Source organism: Sciurus carolinensis, chromosome 19, assembly GCF_902686445.1.
Source record: "Sciurus carolinensis chromosome 19, mSciCar1.2, whole genome shotgun sequence".
Lineage (NCBI taxonomy): Eukaryota > Metazoa > Chordata > Mammalia > Rodentia > Sciuridae > Sciurus > Sciurus carolinensis.
The window spans coordinates 13,672,241-13,697,158 of NC_062231.1; the positions used below are offsets into that span (position 1 = coordinate 13,672,241).

The 24,918-nt window shown below is 40.9% G+C and overlaps 1 protein-coding gene across 5 annotated transcripts in view; it reads left to right on the plus strand.

The window, feature by feature from the left end:
- Vgll4 (vestigial like family member 4) overlaps positions 1–24,918 on the plus strand; it is a 139,638-nt gene that overhangs the window by 45,624 nt on the left and 69,096 nt on the right. The window contains exon 1 of one of the 5 annotated variants that reach the window (XM_047535012.1): positions 22,929–23,447. The exons of the other annotated variants lie outside the window; for them this stretch is intronic. Within the exon in view, the coding sequence (XP_047390968.1) occupies positions 23,366–23,447 (82 nt within the window). The 5' untranslated portion in view covers positions 22,929–23,365. Of the gene's footprint in view, positions 1–22,928; positions 23,448–24,918 lie in introns of those variants that run through there. 5 annotated transcript variants of the gene reach the window in all.

A 24,918-nucleotide genomic window follows, 5' to 3' on the forward strand; every position in this document is an offset into this window, starting at 1 on the left:
CCAGTAGATTTTGAAACTTACCTAATAAATAGTATCTGGTGCTGGATGGATTTTTAGTTTCGTTTGGTTTGTCCTAAAGGAGAGAAGTAGTGTTACATTAGCTCAACAAGAACAGAGAGGAAAGGAAAGAATGAATGGCATAGCAGTGTCAGATCTCAGGAAGCACTAATCCTGTTACACCAGGCAGTTGTGTTTCATCCTGTACCATATTTTTAAAAGAGGGCCAAAAACTCAGTTTCAAGGAGAAAAGGAAGTTTGTTGGAAAGATGCTGTATTAAAATAATAGGATACGGTTGAAAGACTTGGGGAAAGTTAATATGGAGAAAAGAAATCTAAAGGTGAGACAGAAGAATTGGCTTCTAAACAACTAATATTCTCATTTTAGAAACTTTTTTTTTTTTTTTTTTTCCAATTTGCACTGTTGGGGATAGAACCCAGGGCCTCTTGCATGCTAGGCAAGTGCTGTGTCATTGAGCCACATCCCCAGCCCCAAATATTCTCATTTTAGGTGAAGGAGCATGGTTGCTCCAGTAAACTTAGCTAGGACCTGTGGGCAGAAATTACAGAAGTTGATTTTGGTTGACTGGCAGCGAGACATCTTGAATATTGAGAGTGGTCTGGGAGAGGAAGTGCAGACTCCCAGGTGAGATGGCAAGATTTCCACCACAGAACAAAGGGGTGGGGATGGGGCTGCCCACTGGGGTTCTGTACAGGATTCCTTGAGCTGATGAGGAGGTTAGATGGTGACAGCCCCGAGGTCCCTTTCAACTCTGGCATGTAGGATTCTCTAGCGAAATGCTTAGCCATCAAGAGCTTTTCTCCTGCCATTGAGTTAAAAAAAAAAAAAAAAAAAAAAAAATTTTTGAATGCTCTTTACCAGAACTTCTAATGCATCTGGCTACTGCCTGACTGCATCCTGCTCTGCATGTAACAGCTTGATCAAGACTGACATGCCAGTGTTGACAGCATTGTCCACCCGAGAGGTTCTGAGGAAATAGAAGGGAGCAGACTGGGATGGAAAAATATGAGCAGTGTGTGCATTAGGATTGTGTTGTTTTGGAATTTAAAAAAAAAAAAAGATTGTGTTGTTTTGGGTGAATTTTTATTTTTTGTCAAATTAAGTTACTTATTACATGATTTTTTTTTTTCTTAATAATACTGGGCATGGAACCCATGCATGCTAGGCAGTCGCTTTATTCTAAGCTACATCCCCACCCCTTTTTATTTTATTTTAAGACAGGATCTTGCTAAATTGCTGAGACTGACCTCAAACTTGCTACCCTCCTGCTTCAGTCTCCTAAGTAGCTGTATTATAGTTGGGTGCCACCATGCTCAGCTCATTACATAATTTTTTTAAAGCCTTATATAACATCTATTTTATAGTTACTGTGGCCATCAAGGGTTTCCATATTCCAGGTAAATATGAAATTTGCTAGTACAAGTTCCTAAGTGTAGGACTTCTTACATATTCAGGAATCTTTTTTTTTTTTTTTTTTTTCTTTTTTTTCCTGGTGCTGGGGATTGAACCCAGGGCCTTGTGCTTGCAAGGCGAGCACTCTACCAACTGAGCTATCTCCCCAGCCCTATTCAGGAATCTTAAGTAGAGCTATTGGGTCAATGTACTCTCCAGGATTCAGGGAGGATCCATCACTACACAGCGTGTTGTTCAACTGCAGTTCTGCAGTTCTCGATTGTTACCTTTATGTCATTCCTGCCAGCTCTGAAGTTGAACTAAACTCTTCACAAAGTTTTAGAATTGAGAAAATCACAGTAGACTTTTCTTCCTACTCCTTTTTGTTTTTGTGGTGCTAAGGATGGAACCAGGGCCTCATGCATGCTAGGGAATTGCTCTGCCGCTGGGCTTCAGAGCGAGGAGGTGATTGCCCAGGGCCATTCACTAAACTCCAGTCAGGCTTGGAACTGTAGCCCAGGTCTCCAGACTCCTAGTTGAGTTATCTTTTAAAAAAGTCTTTTTATTGGCATATAACAATTGTACATATTTGTGTGATAATTCACTATGCATATTACAATGTATAAAGATCAATTCAGGGTAACTTATTTACATCTCTTTAAACATTTTTGGTTCCTCTGTGTTAGGAACCTTCCCATCCTTATATAGTCAGCTCTTCATTGCTGTGACAAAATACTTGAGAAAATCAACTGAAAGGAGGAAATGATTTATGTGGGTTCACAGTTTCAGAGGTTTTGGGCCATGATTGGTTGGCCCTATTGCTTTTGGTCTTGTGGCTGCCTGATGTATCAGGATGGGGAGCGCCTAACTGAACAAAGCTGCTTACCTCATTGGTGGCCAGGAAGCAGAGGTAGGAAGGAGCTGGGTTCCCAAATATCCTCTTCAAGGACATGACTGCACATCCTTCCACTAGGCTCTTAAATGTTCTACCACCTCCCAGTAGCACCACAGGCTGGGAACCAACACATGGGCCTGTGGGGAAGATGTTGGATCCAAACTGTAGCACTCTTCTCTTCTCTTTATAAAATACGCAGTGAATTGCCATGGACTGTAGTCAGCCTTTTGTGCTATAAAACATTCAAGCTCATTCCTCCCATGTAACTCTATTTCGATACCTATTATCCAACCTTCTCCCATCCCCCTCCAATTCCCCTTCCTAACCTCTGGCAAAGAGCACTCTTTAAATATCTTGCTGTGTGAATACTCAATTAGACTCTGATTAGCTTCTTTCTAGGGCTTAGTCTGGCTAGCTTCTGTCCTTTTTTGGAACTGTTTGGATGGAATTTACAGTTACTGGGAAATGTAAAAAGAAATGGCAAGTGTGTTTTTCTGTTCGTGTTTGCTCTAGAGAAATTAAATGCTGTCATTTTACTTATCTTAGAAGTAAAGGATGGGCAGAGACAGAGTATGTGATGAGAGAACTGTCCAAATTCTTCAACATATGTAATGGAAGTTCTTTCAAATCCAGCATTGCTAGTTCATCTTTGCAATCTCAGGACTGCCATGAATGAATTTTTTGGTTTTCACCTCCTTTTTCTTTTGTGTCTTTGCCAATGTCTCTGTATTGAACTGACCCAATATTGCTTTTATTGTATCACATTTCCCCTCCCCCAAAAAATGACCCTCCAGGAACTCTTTGCTACTGTATATACTGTATAAAGTCAAGTCTCATTTCTCTCTGGCTTCTTTCTGGTCGGTATGCTCTGGCCCCCTTGATCTTTTCAGTTATATATTCCACTCCTTTCTATCTTCTCAAATTCACTGCTTTAGTGAACCCATGGCTCAAGTTATTTTGACAGCCCCAATGCCTTTCCCCCTTCTACTTATCCAACTTTTTCTTGTCACTACCCCAAAACCTAACTACTCTGAGTGACCCTTAATCTTTCCTTTGCATTTCTAAAGTAATTATTTTTTCTTATAAATTTTTAATTGTAAAATGTGTTTTAAAAAAGAAAATTCAGTCTGAAGAAAATCCCTCCCATCTCAAGTTCCTGGTTTTTTGGAGTTAGTCATTGTTCAGTTTCTTTTGTAGCTTTCTCAGGCTTTTCAATGTCATAGGTACAAAACAGCTGCCTTATTGGCAGTCATCACCTTTGCATACCAGACAGTGAGACAGGGAGGGGAAAACAAAAAGGGTATCATGAGTCATATCTGGCTTTTTTTTTTTTTAATTAGAGAAAGCAATGTTTCTCCAGAAGCTCAAACTGCACTTTTATTTACATCTCATTAGCCATATCTGAATAACATGGCATTCCTATGAACAGGGAACTCTGGAATAGAGAGCATGTGCCTTGCTGAATCCCTCTCATGAAGGCAACCAGGGAGAAGGGAATTGGGATGGTATTTTGAATTAGTCATCAGATTGTACGTACTGTATATGGAGTGTTGTTTTTTTATTTTGTGTGTGTGGGGGGCAGGCGGTATTGGGAATCAAACTCAGGACCTTGCACATGCTAGGTAAGGACTCTCTACCACTGAGCTATATTCCCAGCCCTTTTTAATTTTTATTTTTAGATAGGGTACCACTTACTTGCCCAGTCGGCCTGGAATTTGTGATCCTCCTGCCTCAGCCTCCTGAGTTGTTGGGATTATAAGCATTCACCACCATGCCTGGCCTCATACTGGATTTTGATGAATTAATTTTATAATAAGCCACCTAACTGTATTCTCTTATTGTCTGGAGTAATTCCTCAGTCGTTTCTTATGTCTTCCTGCTGTATTATTTTAAATATATGATTTTGCTTTTTCCACTTGAGTTTTTAAAAATATTTTATTAGGAAACTTTCAGTTGCAAGTAATGGAAAACCCATTCCAATTATTTAAAAAATGATGTTTATTAATTCACACAGGGTGGCCTTCTGGGGCAGTTTGACTCATGGTGTTGTCAGGTTCTATCTTCATTTCTCAGTGGTTTATTTCCTTGTTAAATTAGGCCCTTTTGTCAAAGGGGAATCTATTCCAGGGCCCCCAGTGGATGCCTGAAGCCATATATATATATACTATACTTTTTCCTGTATTCCCAGCAGCGTTGTCACATAGTAACAGAGTTAATCTGTTTTTCCATGTTTATACACTGCTGCCTCCTTTGCTTCACTACTCTTGTATTTGGGGGACATTTTCAAGTCTATGTAAACACTGATACTGCAACAGTTTTTGTGATAACTTAGCTCCTGAATGATTAATGGGGGGGTAGTGTATACAGCATGGGTACACCAGATGGAGGAGGGATGATTTACATTCTGGGTGGGAGGAGGTAGCTTGGTGTACGTTTAAACTTATGAATTATTTATTTTTGGAGTTTTCCACTCAAAAATTTCAGACCATGGTTGACCATGGGTCAATAGAAGAGGAAGGTGAGGGGGTTGCTACTATATTGGCTTCGTCCTTGGATTAACTTCTGCGGTGGCACACCGTGACACCACATCAGCCAGAGCACGCTTCTTCTGGTAGACAGCTCTCTCGAATTTCCTTCCTATCTCCAGCAATCGTCTCCCAGTCATATACCTGTCCTTGAACCCGTCCTTACACCTAATGGTTCTCACCACTCTACTTCTTTGACTATTTTTCATGTGAAATTTATTTCCATCATGGCTAAACTTTTCTCTTTTTTCCCCTAAATGTTGCTAGCTATCTTTTCAGCTCCCCTGTTGTCTTACCACTTCTCCTCTGAGCTCAATAAGAGATCATCTGCCTAGTTTTTAAAAATCTTGTAGAGAAACTTCCTAACTTTCACATTCTTCCAGCCCGATTCCCCTGGTGTTTTTCTTGTCAGTTGTCACGCGTTCCTTTCCTTTCTTTGCCTGTGATGTGCTTGCACCATCCTTGATGGTTCCTTTCTCATCATGACTCAGTTTTAAACCAGGCTTGCTCTTCTCTGGGTTAGCAGTTTGCTGAATGGTGGTGACCGGGAGCTGTTGGGGCAGAGCACGGGGCTGCGGGGATTGCCTTCTGGTGCGACTGTGGGAGAACTCTCTGGGTGGTGCTCCACCTTCAGGGGACAGCAGGGATTTCGGCTGCCGATGAAGCCAGCGTCCTGCTAATCCTTCACTCTTCCTGCGAAGACAAGTATGGGATACAGGTGTTCTCTGTTGGATTTTCCTGTACAGTCCCCAACCCTGATGACTTTGGAGCAGACAGTGGACCGTTTTTTGTTGCTGTTTGGACTTTTTCTTCCTGTGTTGCAAATAGAGCTATAAACAGAAGTTTCAGTTACTGTAATGTTTAAGAGACTTTTCTTGGGACCCTACAGTTGTTTCGCTTCTAATTTTTAGAACTAAATTTAAATGTCTTTTTCAGTAGTGTTCCATATATCCAAGGTCCCTGAGAGATTTTTAAAATTTGATGATGATGATGATGATGATAATAATAATAATAATAATAATAATAATAATATCATCTTCCTAGAATAGAAATACACTGAAACTTGTAGGGCAGAATTCAAGAGTTTGATATTGGAATATGTCATAACTTGAAGAACGTGTTGGAGTAAAAAAGGAAGTATTTTCATAGTACATAGAAATCCAACAGAGGTGGAGAAACCTGGCATTTATTAGTTGTCTGCGGGCACTAGCATGGTGTGGGGAATTTTATATTTATATATGTGTGCATGTGTGTGTATTATTTTTTTTTCCAGTGCTGAGGATTGAACCTAGGGGTACTAGATCGGCAGGTGCTCTATCTCTGAGCTACCTCCCCAGCCCTGTGCTGAGGGTTTTAGAGTAAATAAAAAAGCCCTTTGCCCTCAGGATTTCTGGGTTTGGTCCATGAGGGAGATGAAGCCATGTGTAATTATAGCAGGCCATATAAAATACCATGATAATCTCCAAAGGACAGAGATTAGGCAGGACCATTATCCTCACTTTTCAGAGATGGTCAAGGGATGGGAAGGAGAGGTAACTCACCTTCTCTCGCACAGTCAGTCCACGGCAGAATGAAACAAGACCACAACATGCTCTAAGTCCTGGCTTCTAGCACTGGGCATTTAAAAAATTTTAATATTCCCAGTATCTTACGTCCTTAGTAACCAGTTAGCATTCATGGAACAATCAGTGCTCATGGAATAATCAGTGAGTTACAGCAAATATTTCATGGTGTTCGAGTCTAAGAAAGTGCTCTGTTTGGAGTGCCTTGTTCACCAGTTCTGCTTTGAAATTCCAAAGTGCCCAGACAAATGCCACTTTTATGAAAGCCACACCTAGGTCCCTATAGAAAATGGGATTTCTTCCTCCTCTGCCTTCTGCTGTTTGTCGTTCTTTTACTCTGTTCTCAAACACAAGCTCCTCCAGATCAGAGACTCACTTGTCCCTGTTTGGATCCCATTTGCTCTGGGCCACTGAGGTGGTGTCTTTGTTAAGGTGGCATCCTGCCCAGGGGTTGGTTGGGTACCCTGCTTGCCATATGTCTAGTGTCCCACAGACAAGCAAACAGTACTTGGAAGCATGAAAAATGTATATGCATTGGGTTTAATGTCCTGAATTTTATGTGCATCCTGACCCTGAGCAGGCACCGGTAGCTTGGAAATAGAGGTCGCATGTATCTGGGGAGCTTTCTTGGATCTCTCTGCTTCTGGGGCTCAACTATATTCTCCTCTTAATAGAGAACATTCTGGGTGCTGCACTTTGTGTCTCTTGGAAATACTTTAACATTCAGTGACTCTGCACCAGGCAGGCCTATACACATTTCACAAGAGCCCATTGGGCAGATTATTTGGCCTTTCTCTCTCTCTCTCTTTCTCTCTCTCTCTTGTTCAACATTAACTAAATGTGCATTTATGAGGGAGAATTTGGGGCATAAATTTTCTCTTCTAGGAAGAAGAGCGGGCCGCATGCCAGGTGAATAAAAGGAAAGATCTAGAACAAATTCACATATACTTTTTCTCTGTGGTCTTTCCAGAGTATTCAGATTGGCAGCTGCTGCTTTAATTAATCATGATATTGAAACAGCAAACACACTGCAGTGATCTACCTGTCTGGAAGGTGGGCCCTGTGTTTGGTTAAAAAATAGGAGGAAAACTTCCATCTTGTGTGCCAGCCTTCCCATGGAAAACACATGGGTGCACCTTTCCTTGGTGGTCCCAAACCAGACTCAGAAATGTGTGAGCCTATACTTTGGAAGCAGCAATACTGTTTGATAGAACAGCTATAAATAAAATGTGGGTAGTTTGACTGTTGTTTTAGGGTATAAATGCCACTGAACATACAGGTTCAATGCAGTGTTTTCTTGTGTTTCTCTGTTTTAAAACTTGTGCCAAAAAAATGGGGGGAGAGGGATCAGGAAGAACCATTTAATTGGATGCTGTGTGAATTGGTGTCACTGCACTTGGGTTGTAATTTTCTTCTTGGCAGATGGACCACAGGCCAGGGAGCATAGGTATCCCATGACCAGGAGAGTCCAGATAACAGTCACAAGTAATAGGATCACACCTGAAAGACTAGGGGGTGAAGTGGGTAGGCTCCTCAACCCTGTAGTAACTAGCCTCCCCTGAACCTACTGACAACCAGGAATTTCATATACATATATATGTGTGTGTGTGTGTGTGTGTGTGTGTGTGTGTATATATATATATATATTTTTTTTTTTTTTTTTTTAACTGTAGGGAAAACTAGATTCCTTCTGGGCAGCTCACCTCTTGCCTCAGTATTCTTCCCAAAGAAACATAGAATTTTCATTTCCTTTAAGTCCTCTTGCTATCATTGTTGCTATTGTTAATTCAAACCACCAGGAAAATGAGTTCACCAATTTTCTTTGTCTTTTGTTATTATTTTAATTATTTTGGCAGTACTGGTGACTGAACCCAGGAGTGCTTTACCACACAGGGTTTCACTGTGTTGTCCAGGCTGGCCTCCAATTTGCAGTCCTCCAGCCTCAGCCTCCCAATTCTCTGGGATTACAGGCATGCACCACTGTACCTGACTTTTTGTGTCTATCAGTATGATAAAAATCTCGATTACTCTGTTTTGCCCTGTGGAAGGTAAGGCTCTAACTCACTCTCCACATCCCTCTGGTAAGAAAACAACCATAAAACTAGCAGAAACAACCCTGTCTGGATCCTAAGAGTCTCCTGGTTTATGGTAGAAAGCCTGACATTCTGTCTTGGGATTGCAGATGAACATGGTAGCCTGTGGTTGGGTGGGGGGGTGGGGGGACAAGGTGAAAAGGAGGAATCGCCCAGTGTTTGAGGACTGCGGGGTTGTGGCAGAGGGGACAAGAGCATGCTGCTTTCCCTGTTACAGTGGGTTGGAGAGGAGGCCAGGCTCAGGACAGTCAGGGGCTGTGATGGGCTTTGTGTAAAGTTATTGTAGGAGGTCTGCTCTGGCATAGACCCCTGCAGTCTTCAGGATGTGTTTCTACTTTGTTTAAATAATGGATTCATAGTCAAGGTGATTTTTGAATCTTTGACAGCTTTCTGGGCAGGGAGCCTAAATTTACCTGAGCATGCATTGCAACTGCATTTTTAAGGCTAAAGGAAGAAGAAGGAGTGTCAGTGCCTTCTCAGATGTAAGTCACCTTCAGTGACTTGTTCCTTCTTAGAATGGACAGAGCTGCTGTGTGAAGTGGCATTGCTAGACCCTCCTCCCAGAAATTCACGTATGGTCTAAGCATAAGGAAACCGCAGAGGGGCAAGAGGAATGACCTTTGTTCCTGCTTCTTTTTTATAGATGTTGTTTCTGTTTGAAGTTCCTTGTGGGGTGGGGAGGCAAGGCCACATTCTCCTCTGAATGGACCTCACTTCTCTTCACCAAGTACCGGAACCGGCCCCTGTAGAGACACAGGAGAGATCACAGCAGTGTCCATCTCATAGTCTACACAACTCAGTGCCAGCTGTGGTCTCATGTGGCCCTTGATAGTCCTGTTGGATAGACGAGTGAGGTATTGATTGTACCCCTCTTGCAAATGAGGAAATTGAGGCCCAGGCAGGTGAATTGCTTGATCAAGAGCGTGTGCTAAGGGCAGGTCAGAGCTGGGTGGGGAACCTGTGTTCTGATTCTGTATCTAGTGCTCTTTTGCCCAGAAAGCCAGTGTGAGATTGCTGAGAGTTCAGGAAGCAGGCCAGTTATCCACCTGCCTTGTCCTACTCTGCTGTTTCACTCCTGCAGATGGGCACAGTCACCTCCAGCCCATAACTCCTGGTCTTACTCCTCAGTGCCGGGACCTTGTGGCTCTTTCCCAAGGTTAGATTCCGTCACCAGGACTGTGCTCTTTTGTTGCTGGGGCCGCCATAGTCTGGGTTTCTCTGAGGGCTTGGAATATCGCTAGTCTAACTTTGGAGCTCACTCACTGAATGGCTCATGGTGTGTGTGTGTGCGCGCGCGCGCACACGCGTATGTATATTTGTGTATGTGTGTGGTTTTTTTTTTTTTTTTTTTTTTTTGTACTGGGGATTGAACCCAGGGGTGCTATACTACTGAGTTACATTCCCAGCCCTTTTTATTTTTTATTTGGGACAGGATCTCTCTGAGTTGCTTAGGGCCTTGCTAAGTTGCTGAGTCTGGCTTTGAACTCAACAATCCTCCTGCCTCAGCCTCCCAAGTTGCTGGGATTCCAGGTGTGCACTGTTGTGCCTGGCTTGTTCTCCCTTTCTCTAAGGATTGTGAACCTAAGGAAAATCTTCTCTCTGTAAGGCAGTAAACCATGTGCTTCATGAATGAAGTCATACTTTGGTCTTCTCCTTATTGTCACCACACAAACATCACAGGCTTTGTGTAAGAAGGACACGCTGCCTTCCAACTCCTTAAACTCGTTCCCTTCCCCCTCCCCTCTGTACCCGGCTTAGATCCTAGAGTTCTTTTCTCCCATTTGTTCTTTCAGTAAGTATTTATTGATCACCTACCAGGTGCCAGGTATTCCCAAGTGCTGGGGAAATAGTGATAGGGAAAACAACCTAGGTATGAATGGGAGGGCCATTAGAGGAACTCACACATGTAAAATGACAACTTCACAGTGCCGTAAGAGAATGTCACTGAAGTTGCCATCACTGGCCTTAACCAGGTATACACAGTGGAAATGCTTCTTTGGGGATTGCTCATTCCTGGGACCCCTTGCTCTCCGCACCTCCTCCGCTTGGGGTGTGAGGAGGAATTCCTGCTTTGCACATTGTCTGGGCCCTTGAGAGGAATATTGGTGGTATCCCAGTTCCCTGTCCTCCAGCCTCCCAGCATGTTGAAGAAGACAGACCGAGAAGGGGGCTGGCAAGGGCTCCTTGCCCCCGTCCTTGTAAAGGAAAATAGGACTAGTTTAAATATAAACGGCCAGACTCTCTCTTCCCAGTGGGTAGGGTGTGGAGCTGCTGTTAGGTTGGTTCATGTCGCCCCCTAGGCCTGCCAGGAGGGACGCCTCGCAAGGCAAGACACAGCGTGGGGTGCGGGGGATCCAGCTCAGAATTCCCTCTGCAGAGTCCCAACTCCAGAGTCCCAACTCCCAGTGGGACAGGAGCTTGTGACAACGACTCGAGTAGCTATTTTCAAACTATAATACATATGTATATTTTCAAACCACACACACACACACACACGTAGTTATTTCCCGGGCGTGCATTCAGAATCACCTCCTGAGTCCCTCTTGGCCCTAATGCAGATTTGCTAAGTCATGCTGCGGATATGGGGACTGTACATCCATGGCTTAGGAAGCCTTAGGGTGGTTCTGATGCATGGCCAGGGTTGAAAGGTGCCCTTCCAGTGAATAGCTTTATGGTGGCACTGTTGTTATTAATGTCCTCACAAACAGAAGCACCAGTAAAAACATCCAAAGGATGATTGATAAGGCAATGTTGGCAAACCCATCCTTGGTAAAATTGAATTATTTTGGAGTGTTTTTTTTTTTTTTTTTTCTCCCTCCTCATCTGAGGCGCTGCAGTCCTTGCGCATGGTAGGTGAGCGCTCTCCAAAACGAGCTATTTCTTCGGCTCCGAATTATTTTGTATTGACAAAAGAATTGGATAGTATTTACCATTCTTTGATTTAATTTGATTATTTTCAGCAAGAAGATTTAGTTATCCTCCCCCCCTTTCTGTGGTGCCAGGGTGGAACCAGGCCCCATGCACGCTTGTCAGGCTCTCTACTCCTGAACTACGTCTCCAGCCCCTTACGTTCTCTTTTTTGATGCTGTATTATCATTGACTCAATTAAAAAAAATTGTAGAGCTTGTGCTTATTTTTTAAAGCACGTGCTTCTTCCCTTTATTGGGATTCAGGTCTGTAATTAACCTAGAACTCTCTCAATGCCTGTCCTTAGAGGCACGGGGCCAGTGCTTAGACCCCTGGTGTACTTAAATCACAGGTGGCAAGGAAGATGAATTTGTTTAAAAATTTTAAGACACGATTCCTACAAGTGCATGCCAATCTCAATATTGAAAGTGACCTGGTTTTCATACCTAGTTTTGTTTGCATTTTGCAAAGCCAATAGCACGAAATTCACCTCTGGTAAGTGAACTCTTATTTAAAAACTCTTCTTATTTTTCATTAAAACACAAGACCCTGGGTATAGTGGAAAATCACAGCTTCTCATTCCAGATTTGAGGCTCTTTGTGTGAATTTGGACAAGCTATGTAGCCTCCTGTCCCCTCATCTATAAAAACAGTGATAGGATGTGATGGCATTGCTGCAAAAATTAAAAAGAAATAGGTCTGAGGGTGTAGTTAAGTGGTACAGGGCTTATCTAGTATGTGTGAGACCTTGATTTCCACCCAGCACTGTAAAAATGAGAAAAGAAAAAAAAAATAGAAGAAATATGAAAGGACCTACCCTGGGCCATGTCCCATGCCCCACACACAGCCATTGTCCTTTGTCTTTCTGTCCCTTTACCTTCAGGGAACATAACTTGAAAGACAACAGGAAATTGGTCTTGAGCTGTATCAGATGATGGTGATTTGGTTGAGGAGAACAATTCTGGTAATGATTTGCTTAGACTTGGTTTCTTGACAGTAGCTTTATTGCCATTTTGGTCTGGATGATGCTTTGTTGTGGGGGGTGCCCTATGCACTGTAGGATGGTTGGCAGCACCCCATGCCTCCATCTGCTAGATGCTAGTAGCACCCCCAATTAGTAAGAACCAAGCATTGCCTGGAATGCCTCCTGGAAGGTAGAAGCTTCCCGATTAAGAGTGACAGGCCTAGATCACCTTATGGGGAATCCTATCCCTCGGCCCCCAGTAAAGTATGGAGAAGTTTTCACTCTTTGTCAGAGAAGTGTGAAGTAAAATGGTAGTCTGGCAGGAATAGCAGGAATGAAAATGTTGGGAAAATTTTGGTGAGGATATGGAGCAACCTGAAGTCTCAGACCTTGCTGGTAGAAGTTTTGACATAACTGCTTTGGAAAACTCTTCAGCAATATCTAATTAAGGTGAACATACACCTACTCTATGACCAGCATTGTGTGCAACCGAAATGCATTCATATATCCACCTGAGACATGTACTAGACCATTACAACAGCACTATTTATAAAAATCTTCATAGAGAAACTACCTAAAGGCCCATCAAAAGTAGAATGAAGGAACTATAATATATTGCAGCAATGGAGTACTACACAGCAGTGAAGATGAACAATGTACAACTAGAAAATAACACTAACAGTCATTGGTGTAATGTAAAGTATAGGAGTGTAGTCATAAAAGAGTATCTTCCACTGTCAATGATGGTATTTATGTAAGTACTTTATGCTCCTCAAGGCTGGCATAGTAATTACTTTATAGAGGGTAGTTACCCAAATGGAGTGCATAAAGAGGGGCATTCACATCTTCACTGTTAGGATAGCAGGTGTGTTTTTCACTTTCTGGACTGGGCCCTACATGGCAGGATGAGTGGTTCTGGAAATAGGAAAGTCCTACAAATGGATTTAGGCAAATTGAGCTGTTAATTGAGGCACACATTGGGACTAATGGTGACATTGACCCTTCCAATGTTAAATATTTAAGACATTTTCTCCAAGGAAGTTTTAGCCAATTATTATTATTATTATTTTTTTTTTATTTTTGGTACTGATTGAACCCAGAGGTACTTGACCACTAAGCCATATTACCAGCTCTTTTTATTTTGAGGCAGGGTCTCCCTAAGTTGCTGAGGCTGATCTTGAACTTGGGATCCTTCTGCCTCAATCTCCTGAGTCACTGGGATTACAGAAGTGCACCACCACATCCAACTTTAGTTTTAGTCAATCTTAAAGGATCACATTTATGGATAATTATAATTTGCTAGGCTATCAGAATGATATGGTACTGGCAAATTTCCTTTGGGATTTAGTGAAACTAAATTGTAGAAATTAAAATCACTTAAATAATCATCTTTTTCAGGAAAAGTTCGTTTTTGTCAAATGTATAAAACTATTATAAAATTAGAAGTTATAGTGTTGGCAAGAGATTTTTTATTTTTTTCTGGAGGTGTTAATATCATTAAATTCCACCGATTCATTTAAAATACTACTCCATGTTTTCTAATATTATTTATATCTTAAATTCATCTTTTTTTTTTTCTTCTTCCAGTACTGGGGACTAAACCCAGGGCCTTGTGCTTGCTAGGCAAGTGCTCTACCACTGAGCTGTGCCCCATCTCTGAAATTCATCTAAAAACAGTTCCAATTCAGTCATTTAATATCAGTTGAATTGGGTTTCGTCAATATTTCAAATTTTGCAGTTTAGTAAAGGTTAATTTGTTAAGCTATATTTCTGTGACTTTTTATTAAATAAGAGGTTTTTGTGTTTTAGTCAATCTTGAAATGTATTGCATATCAGTGAGAAATGGCCCAAATTGTGGCTTTCCTTTTTCAAAACTGTCTGTGCAATTTAAAATCCACCCCTAGAGGGTGGTATTGCACTGAAAGTTTAAATCTTGCTTTTGAAGAACCATTTTAAGTTTTCAGAAAGTACATAAATTCGTGTCAAAATCCCACTGTCTTTACAGCACATGATCCAGAGCTACTTAGTAGGAGTTGAGTGTGTTTGAACTTAAAAGCCGTGCCATTTTACAAATGGTCAGATCTAGGACATAGCTAAATACTCGCTTTTGTGCGTTTGTCTTTGTCTTTTAGTTCGAGCAACTCCGGGATGGAGAAGTAATCAGTATTTCATGATGTATATAGTTCTTTCTTTCTTTGGAAGAAAGTGGGATAGCGTGCAGGATGTGATAGAGATCAGGTTACATCATTGATACCAGAGGCATTTGAAATTTGTTTTCTTAATTCAGCAGCTAAATTGTCGTGCAGGGCAGTCTTAGACTGGGGTTGCGGGGAGACATAAAATGTCTCAGGGTCTTGTTTCAGAATTCACTGTAGAATAAACTTCTCAAATACCTGGAGTGGAGAGAAGAATCCTTCCTGGAGAAGGGGATTCCAGCTAGATCTTTTAGGAATGTGATTTCAAACAATGTTTAAAAGAAAGGTAAGTTTAGTTTCTTAAGCCTTGCTTCTTACCACTCAATGCAAGGTTTCCATTCAAATCATTTTCTAGGGCCGGGTATGTAACTCCTGGGCTAGCGAGTTTTAGAAGCTCTGGGGTGGTCCTTAGCAGTGCAGCAAAACAAACAAGCAAACAGAACCCTTTTCTGTGCTGTCCTTTGCAACCTTATCGCAGTAATGAAGATAATTAGATTAAAAGTGGAAGTACCAGGGCTGGGGTCATAGCTCAGTGGTAGAGTGCTTGCCTTGCATGTGTGAGGCACTGGGTTCGATCCTAAGCAACACACGAAAATTTAAAAAAAAAAAAATTGTGTCCATCTTCTCTCTCTCTCTCTCTCTCTCTCTCTATATATATATATATATATATATATACACACACACATATATATATTGCGTGTGTGTATTTTTTTTTTTTTTTAAAGTGGAAGTACTACGCTGGGGGTGTAGCTTAGTGGTAGAGCACTTGCCTGGCAGGCTTAAGGCCCTGAGTTCCATGCCCAGCAGTGCATGAGGGAAAAAAAAAAAAAAGCAAAATGCCTTGATGAGTGTTTGTACAACATCACTACCATAGTCATGTTGCAGAGGGTTGAGAAGATGCTCTTAACATGACATTTTTTTACACATCTGACCTTACATCACCCTGTAGTCAAAGTTATTTTCTTCCTTTGGGTAAGACCTGTTTTATTATTCATACCAGGTTAGGATGATTTTTATTGAATATATAAGGAGTGGTGCGGGGAACAATTTTAAATGAAAGCACTAACTAGTTTATTTAAAATCTTGGGAAAAAGAGAGCTATTGGATCCAATTTGTGAACCCAGTAGCTCAGGAGGGTAATTTATATTTATTTTTCAGTGTCTTCACCAAAGATTATTAAACCCTCCCCTTTGCAAGTAGACAAATGAAAGTGTTTTATTTTAAATAAATGTCTGGAGAGTGATTTTGATCGTTTTGTTTTTATTATTTTATTTTCCTGGGAATTGAACCAGGGGGCTCTAACACTGAACTATATTCCCAGTCCTTTTTATTTTGTATTTTGAGACAGGGTCTCACTCAGTTGCTGAGACTTGTCTCCAACTTGCAATTCTCCTGCCTCAGCCTCCAGAGTTGCTGGGATTACAAGTGTATGCCATTGTGATGGGCTTGTTTTTATTTAGCAGCTTGCTTTTTGGTTATCTATTATAAACTGGTAGTCAACCCTCTAGCAAATAGAACAGTTTAATTTAGTAATTAGCCTGGGCTTGCTTTCCTTCTCATCTTGCCATCATTAGTTCACAAAGATGCCCAGATGCAGTAGTAATTAACATTAATGGAACACCTACTATATACTACGAGGGAGCTTTATACCAAGAACTATAGCGTGGTTTTCCTTTTCTCCTGAAGGTATGGTCTGCTTTGGGCAACTAATACTAAAGTACGACATAATTGGTTATAGTAGAAGACAAAGAACACGTGGATACTTATCTTTACAGTTCAATCTTAATTATCTTTGCGTCTTCCAGAGGTCTAAGTAAATGTTGGATTTTTTTGGAAATACTGTTTTAGTTGTCAATGGACATTTTTATTTATTTATATGCAGTGCTGAGAATTGAACCTAGTGCCTCACACATGCTAGGCAAGCACTCTACCACTGAGCTATGACCCCAGCCCTACCTGCCAGTTCTTGAACCCCTTGTAGCCATCCTAGAGGAGGGGGAAAGACATACCTGGAAATGGGGGATTTATGACTGATGATTTTAGACACAAATCAACACCTGTTGGTAAGCCTAAATCAAAAGGAGATACCATAGACAGGCACGGTGGGACATACCTGCTCCAACTGCTTTGGACTAGCTGTGTAGTTAGACCCCATCTTAAAAAAGGAGGGAAAAAAAGGAGATATCATATTTTAAAGTAAAATATATATGGTCTATTGCTTTATGTCTTACCAGGGAAGGGTCTATCTTTTTAAAAAAATTCTTAAGTTTTTAATTTTTTAAATTTATGCATCATAATTATGCATAATAGTGGCATTCATTATGCTGTGTTTGTACGTACACATAATTTGATCAATTCATTCTCTTCTCCCTCCCCCATCAGCCAGCTTGCTCTACTCTACAGATCTTCCTTCTATTATTAATTACTGCGTTATACATATATATGATTCATTGTGATATATTTGTGGATGCAGCATAATTTGGTAGATTTCATTCCCCAGCACTGCCCCATACCCTCTCCTCTCTTCTTCTCCATCCCCTTCCTCTGCACTATTGGTTTCCCTTCTGCTTTCTTGAGATACCAAGGAATATATTCTTATTGCACACCTTTCCAAAAAAGGGGAGAACTCCCTCCTCTTCGTTATATATGAAATAAAAAATATTATTTTTAGTTGTAGATGGACACAGTACCTTTATTTTACTTTTTATGTGGTGCTGAGGATCGAACCCAGTGCCTTCCTTGTGCTAGGCAAGTACTCAACCCCTGAGCTACAACCCCAGCCCTAAGAAATATACTTTTTATAAGTAAATTAGAAATACAAGTGTCCACCATCCAAGGATGAGCACTGTTAATGTATTTCCCAGTCTTTTAAATCTATATTTTTTGCATATGCATGTATACTCATATAAGCAAATTGGTGTATAGTGTATATATTAGTTTTATATCCTATTTTTATTATTTTCAGTTAACAAATGTAGTGCTACTATCACATCATACATAGTACAGCATTTTCATATTACATGTTTTTGAAAGAGTTGAAATGACTGCATAATGTCATCATACACCAGTTTCAATGTACTCTCTTATTTTTGAACTTAAGTAGGATTTCATGTTTACAAGTTTTCTCTTTTATAAATAGCAGTATGAATCTGGGGGTGTAGCTTAGTGGCAAAGTGCTTTTCTAGCATGCTCAAGGACCCAGGTTCCATCCCAAACACTGCAAAAAGAAAAGAAAAGAAAAGAAAAAAAAAAAAAAAAGTTAACCAGGCATGTGCTGTAGAGGTAGTTCTGGTTTCTTGGGAGGCTGAGGCAGGCCAATCGGCTTGAGTCCAGGAATTAGAAGCCAGCCTGGGCAACATAGTGAGACCCCATCTCAAAAAAGAAACAAACAAATAAAAGTTCGTGGGAATAGCAGTATGATATTCCTGCTATCTCTGGCAACTTTTTGACTACTTTCTTTAGATGGTTGCAGAAATGGGAGTCCAGTGCAAGGAAGGGGCTGGAACATTTTTCACACTACAAACTGTTGGGCGTGTATACCTGACTGCTCTGTAGAAAGACGTTATCTGATTACACTATCATTAGCAGTGAACACAAATTTCAATGGCGTCTTCGTTATTTCATCAGCTGGAAGATCAATTTCTTACAATTTGTTCATTTCTTACATTAGTACAAGGTTGGATGTTGTTTCAAAAATTTTTTGCTGTTTGTGCCTTGTATTCTTTGCTCCTTTAGAAACTAGATCGAGTGTTTTTTTTTTTTTTTTTTTTTTTCTATTGATAAATGTTCTTTTGTCTTGTTTCTTATTGTTGTTTTTTGCTTGTTTTGTGTTTCGCAGTGCTGGGGATTGAATCCAGGGCCTTATGCATGCTAGGCAAGTGCTGCCCCAGAGCCACATCCCTAGCCCATTCATAAATGTTCTGTAAATGTTCTTTATTTGCCAAGAACAGTTATCCTTCATCTACCAGAATATGTGTGAGAAATACAGTCTTCTGTTTTGTATTTTGCCATTCTATTTGGTTTTGGTGCTTTTGGATATCCAAAGCATAATGTTTGTATATTCAGTCAATTTTTCAGTATTTTCCTTTGAAAAGTTTTATTTCATAAAAATTTTTCCTTATTCCAGATCAGACAATTGGAGCATATCATTGAAGTTTTGTTCATTTTTACTGTGAAACCCTTAAGGCATTTAAACCCTCTTCAAAGCATTTGGAACTTTTTGTGGTACGCAGGTTAAGGTGAGGCCCTATTTGGATTCTTTTCCAAAGAGCCACTTTTCCTATTAACCTTTGGTTTGTAATCTTTTTCCATATTGGATTTCTGATTCCTAAATGAGATGGTATCAGTGCAGTCCTCCCTGTTCTATAACCTGTATCACCCAACAGAAGTGTCCTTTGCTTTGCGTTTTAAATATCTAATTGATCAAAATGTTCTTTTTTCTTTTTTTAATGATGCTGGGGATCAAACCTAGGATCTTTTGCACACTAGGTACACTAGGCAAGTTTACTGTTGAACTACACACCCAGCCTCAACCATATTTTTATTCATAAAAATCTGGCTTTTCCTATCTTTATGTGTATGTGTAAAATTGTCTTTTTAGTTTTGTTTAAAAATATCTTCTTAGTACTCAACTTATGAATATCTCAGCCTTCAAAGTGACAATTTCCAATATTTAAGTTTTCTTAATGGATGAGTTAGTCATTCTAAAGTACAGTCAGGGGTTGCTCGGGCTCAGTGGTAGAGTGCTTGCCTAGCACGTGTGAGGCACTGGGTTTCATCTTCAGCACCACATAAAATAAATGAATAAATTAATAAAGGCATTGTGTTCATCTACAACTAAAAATATGTCTAAAAAATATATGTACAGTCAGAATCTAGATGGTGTGGTGAGGACCCATGGTCGCCAAGGGATGTTGACTGACTCTGGGCACCAAGGGCAGATAATGAATCCAGTGCGTGCTGGGGCAGGAGGAGACAGAGAAGCTGCCTCATAGACGTTCCCATTTCCTCATGTCATCTGCCAAGTCTTTGTTATTGATGATCTGCTGTGTGCCACGCTTGTGCCAGACTGGCCTTAGAAGGGTGAAGTAGGCATGGTCCTCACTCTGAAAGAGTAGACAAGGCCAGGGCAGAGTCCTGTATGGGGTCAAAGGACAGCACCAAGCAGGAAGTGAGGAGATGGGAGTGTGGGGTCTCAGCGGGGGGGCCTTGCAGGTTGGGGCAGGAGTATTGGATGTGTGTGGAGTAGGCCAGGTGGGAAGCCTTGCTGTGAGAAAGGGAACGGGTGTCTGAGAAGTGGAGTCACAGTGATTTGTGGGGTAACTGCAGGCTGTTCAAGGTGTTCAAAGCACAGGGTGAAAGTTGGGAGGAGCTGACTTGGAAGAGGCCTGGAAGACCCCAGCAACATTGTGATGCAAGAGTTGAGAGCTGTCCAGACATCCTCTGCATGGGGCTTCTCTGTGGGGTTTGCTTGCATTCATATACATGTCCCCCCACAGTTCATGAGCAGATTGATGCAGCTGAAGTCTCCCTTATCCAAATGCTTGGAACCAGCAGTGTTTTGAATTTCTGATCCCTCCCATCCCCACTCTAGATTTTGGGCTATTTTATATACATAATGAGGTATCTTGGGGATCGGAAACAAATCTAATAAACACAGAATTCATCCCTGTCTCATATATGTGTATTTATACACATAGCCTGAAGGTAATTTTTATACAATTTTAAAATAATTTTGTGCATGAAATAAGGTTTCATGTGTGGAATTTTCCAGTGGTACTCAAAAAACTTCAGGTCTGGGAGCACTTTGGATTTCAAATTTTCAGAATACCAGTGCTTAACTTATACTTTATAAAATGCAGTGAAACTCAACAACTAGAAAGATGGAAAAGTATGCATTAAACATATGGCCTCAGTTTTTTTGTTTTAATGAAGATTTAGAGACATTAGCCTGTGAAATTCTTATCAAAGTTTCTGTTTATTTACAGCTTCTGTATCTATTTCTGGGCGCTAGTACCTGTCAGTTCTTTTTTTTTTATTTTTTTTTTACTTGTAGATGAACACAATACCTTTATTTTATTTATTCTTATTCTGTGGTGCTGAGGATTGAACTCGGTGTCTCATGTGCAAGGCAAGTGCTCTGCCACTGAACTACAACCTCAGTCCTCCCTGCCAGTTCTTAAACCCCTCAGTGACCACACCTGAGTGGCACCATGCTAGCATCCCAGAGGAGGGGGAAAGACATGCCTGGAAGCTGGGAATTTATGATTGATGACTTTAGACACAAGTCAACACCTGTGGGACAGCATCCGTGCAGATGATTGTCACCCATCAGCTGAGAACTGCTGTAAGTGATGTTGAGTCATTAAAGGGAAGTTGCTATGTTTTACTCATATCCTTACAACTGTATTGTTTGAGTCATGTGCCTAAATTACTGTTTTTTTTTTTTTTTTTTTAACTCTCCTCCTCAAAATAAGTATATAAAGCACTCAGTGCAGATTTTTTGTTTGTTTTCTTTCTTCCCAAACAAAGACTGCAGATCTCAGCATGGTCGCATACAAGAAGTTGCAAGAATCATCCCAGACTCTTTAAAATCTGTGTTCCACCCACTCTGATTAGTTTGGGATGCACCTCAGTGTCCTGATTCTTTTAAAAAGCTCTCTGTTAATCCTAAAGTACAGTCCACTTTCTCCTAGAGGGGATATACTAATGATGCATAAAGTTTTCTGGCTGAGGATTTATATTAAAGAACATAGCATTGTAAATAGTAGTCCATCAATTGAAATTGAATCAGATGCCCGAAGATAGTAAGTACAATAATCTTGTGTACACTAATGCTATAAAGGATTTTCTTCCAGTCCTCCCCACCAAATACTGTCAAGCATTTTCATAATAATTGATGGTGTGTGTGTGTGTATTTCTAGTTAGCTTATGCAGTATCTAGACTATGTGGTGTAGCATTCATAATCTTATAATCTTATAAATGGAAGATTATGGAATTTTTTTTTTTTTTTTTTATTGCGGTGCTGGGGATCGAACCTAGGGCCCTGTGCTTATAAGGCAAGCACTTTACCAACTGAGCTATCTCCCCAGCCCAGATTATGGAATCTTGATTGCTTACTTTACTTGTCATCACTGTGGTTACTACTCTTGTATCAGTGATGGTAACATAATTTGGTTATTGTCTAAATCTGCAAAGATTTGATTGGGAATAACTTGCCATAATTGTAACTATTACCCCAAAGGCAACAATTGATGGATTCTGAAAAACTGTGTAGTGCCTTGAAATTATTTATTCAAATCTTAACAGAATGAACATTTTGGGTCTTGGACTACAGTTGAGAATAACCCTTGGTATTTTATAAATCTCCAAATAGCATTGGATAGTATCAATATAGAAACATTTCCCATGGTGAGGTATTTGTATGTGGTGCCAAAAGCTGGCTGCAGTGTTCAAAGAGGAACATCTTTCTGATGTGCTGTTCGCGTGCTGAAAAAACTGAACATTGTATGATTCACTCATTCTGTAGGTAGCTTGGGGCACTTCTTTTGCTGTGCTAGGTACCAGAGACACAAAGTTCAAGCCCTTTCTTCAGTAAAGAGGAACACTGTAATATTAATACCACTAGCCTCCAATATGCAGGTGCAGGGCTCTGCTGTGTGCAAATAAAAATGACCCCCACTCCCATAGTTTCAAATAGGGCTTAGGTTTTGGATATATCATTCTTGTTTACTTAAATATTATATATCTCTTTCCCTCCTTCACTCTTTTCTTCTTTTGTTGGTTGGGGGAAGACGGTTGTACTTGTGAAAAAAATACTCTAAAAGTAGTTCTATCAGCTATTTCTGGAACTGTGGACCAATCATTTATATCTTTCTGAGCTTTGGTTTCCTCTGCTGTGAAGAGGTGCCCAGACCTTTACTGGGATTATGGAAGAAGTTACATGTCACATAACGTCCAAAATTAAAAACATAGTTGACACGTCAGTGGACATGATAAAAACAATCTTAGAAGCAAAGAAACCTTATACACAGAGAAAGACATCACAACAAAAACACTTAGTGAATTTCTACAAGTTAAATTCCATGCAAGTTCGCGTTCACGGTGGAGTGTGTGTGTGTGTGTTAATTCTGCCCCTGAAAAAGCAACTTGCTGGGTTTTCTTTCTCCTCCTACAGTTTTGCAGGGGCCAGGCTGCTTCCTGTCAAGAGCCACTCTGCTGCCCCCTCTGTTCAGCCTCCCGCCCTCTCTCTCTGCTTCCTTCTGCGCTTGGATCCTGATGCTTTGCAGAAACTCCCGACATCTGAGGCGCCAGGGCGCAGTGAGCATGCTCCGCGCCCCCCTGCCTGGGCAGGAAGCTGGTTTACATACGAGTCATACCAGGCATAGCCAGCATGTCAGCGCAGTCAACTTGCAGCAGGCTGTGAGGAAAGCCAGTGTGGCTTTGTCCTAGGAAATGTGCTTCGTGTTTTTCTTTTTTTACTCTTTTTTAATCTCGAAGACAGATTCGTAAAGACTTCCGAAACCATTTTGTAATGCTCATCCGAGGATACCATCCATATACCGTCTACCAATAAACCCTTGAAGGGTTTTGTGTGACTGATTTCGTGTGTGTGTGTGTGTGTGTGTGTGTGTGCGCGCATTTTTTTTTTTTTTTTTTAACTTTTACATACTTTGTTTTGATCATCCGAGGCCGGGCCTCAGTCTTTGTGAAGTTTCAGAAGAGAGCCAGGAGCTACTCACCAACAACTGAATTTTGAAACTTTCTCTTTTGGGGCGAAAGCAAAGAGCTGGTTTTCTTTGCTATCCCAATAAATGCTATTTATGAAGATGGACCTGTTGAACTACCAGTACTTGGACAAGATGAACAACAATATCGGCATTCTGTGCTATGAAGGTAGATGCTCTATTCTGCAATTCTGTTGTAGAAATTCCTGCCCTTTTGCTTTTCTCACGGCCACTTCTCCATTTCGGGGTTCCTTCTGAGCATGTTGTTTTTTTCTTGGGACTGTGGATTGCTTGAGAAGGGAGTCTTGATGAGGTGGTGTTTCAAGGCAGAGTTTGCGCCTTAGCTGGGAGGGCTCCAGCAGAGGTAGTGAAGTGCAGACTGTTACAACTTTATGCTTGCAACGCAGTCACTCTTTACATTTAATCTTTTTTTATTTCTCTTGGTATTTGCTTTAGGGGAAGAACTCCTGGGACCCAAGTAGAAGTTAAACTTGTTGGACGTTTAGGGGGGAAGGAAAGGGGGAGGGGCCTGATGACTTATTTTTAAACATAACCACCATCTACAGTATTCCTGTTTGTGTTCTGAGGAAGCTTTGGGTTTTCATGTGTATGTGCGTGGGAGTTACAGTGAGTTTTTGTTTTCAAGAGCAGTTGTCCCCAACAGTGAAGAATTTTTCTCTTCAGTTTGGGGGACTGGAAGGGCACCCATGTCAGGGAGCACAGGCCAGCCCTTTGTCTGACTTCCCATTTCCTGTACTGCACCAGGAGAGAGTACTGACATTGAGGCATATCCCCTCTGCACTCACTCGGGCCCCTTGTGGAAGTGATTACACAACACACCAGTCAGAAAGCTTAAAAAAAAAAAAAGAGAGAGAAAAACAACCCAAACCTGTTCTGAATTCTCCTCGTTGATTACCTCGTACTCACCGTTTTGAGGTGTTCCACACCACCTCATAGCGTTTTACCCTGTCTCTGGTATTAGAAGAGAAAAAGCGATTTCTTAATCTTTTGGAACACACTCTACGTGCGATTTGAAAAAGCAGCAATGGCCTGGGTTTGAGTGACCGGAGAGGAGTCTCTGGGGGGACTCGGCTTGGCAGGAAGTCTTTTTTGTTGTAACCACATATGTGTTGGGGAGCGGGCTCCTTTCTGATTCAGCAGGGGCAGTTTCCATGTTTTCTCCTGCAGGCAACCAAACATTTCTTCTGAAAACAAAAGAAAAAACAGTGACAGAACTTGGGAGGGGAGCTGGTTCATTTGTATTTTTCACGTAAAAATTGCACGTCTGTTTCCTAATTGGTTGAAAACTCAATTCTCCTCCTCCTTCAAGGGGGGAAAAATAATCTCATTCATTTTTGTCCCTTTATTTAACTCTGTGGATATGGATCTCATATTTAGAGGGTTTTCAAAGGGTATTATTATTGTTATTATTATTTTTACTAGTTTCAGCTACTTCGTGAGTTGCTTTCTTTGAATCTGCTGCGTTCAGTATCATCTCACTTCTGAACTCATTTCAAAGGCAGAAGCAAATGACTCGACTAGTTTCCTGTGGAGTCAGTGTATTGTTCTTTTTTTTAAAAAAAACTACCCCCTCCCCCAGTGAACAAGAAATAAAAACTTTCAAGGCAATTTCAGTTGTA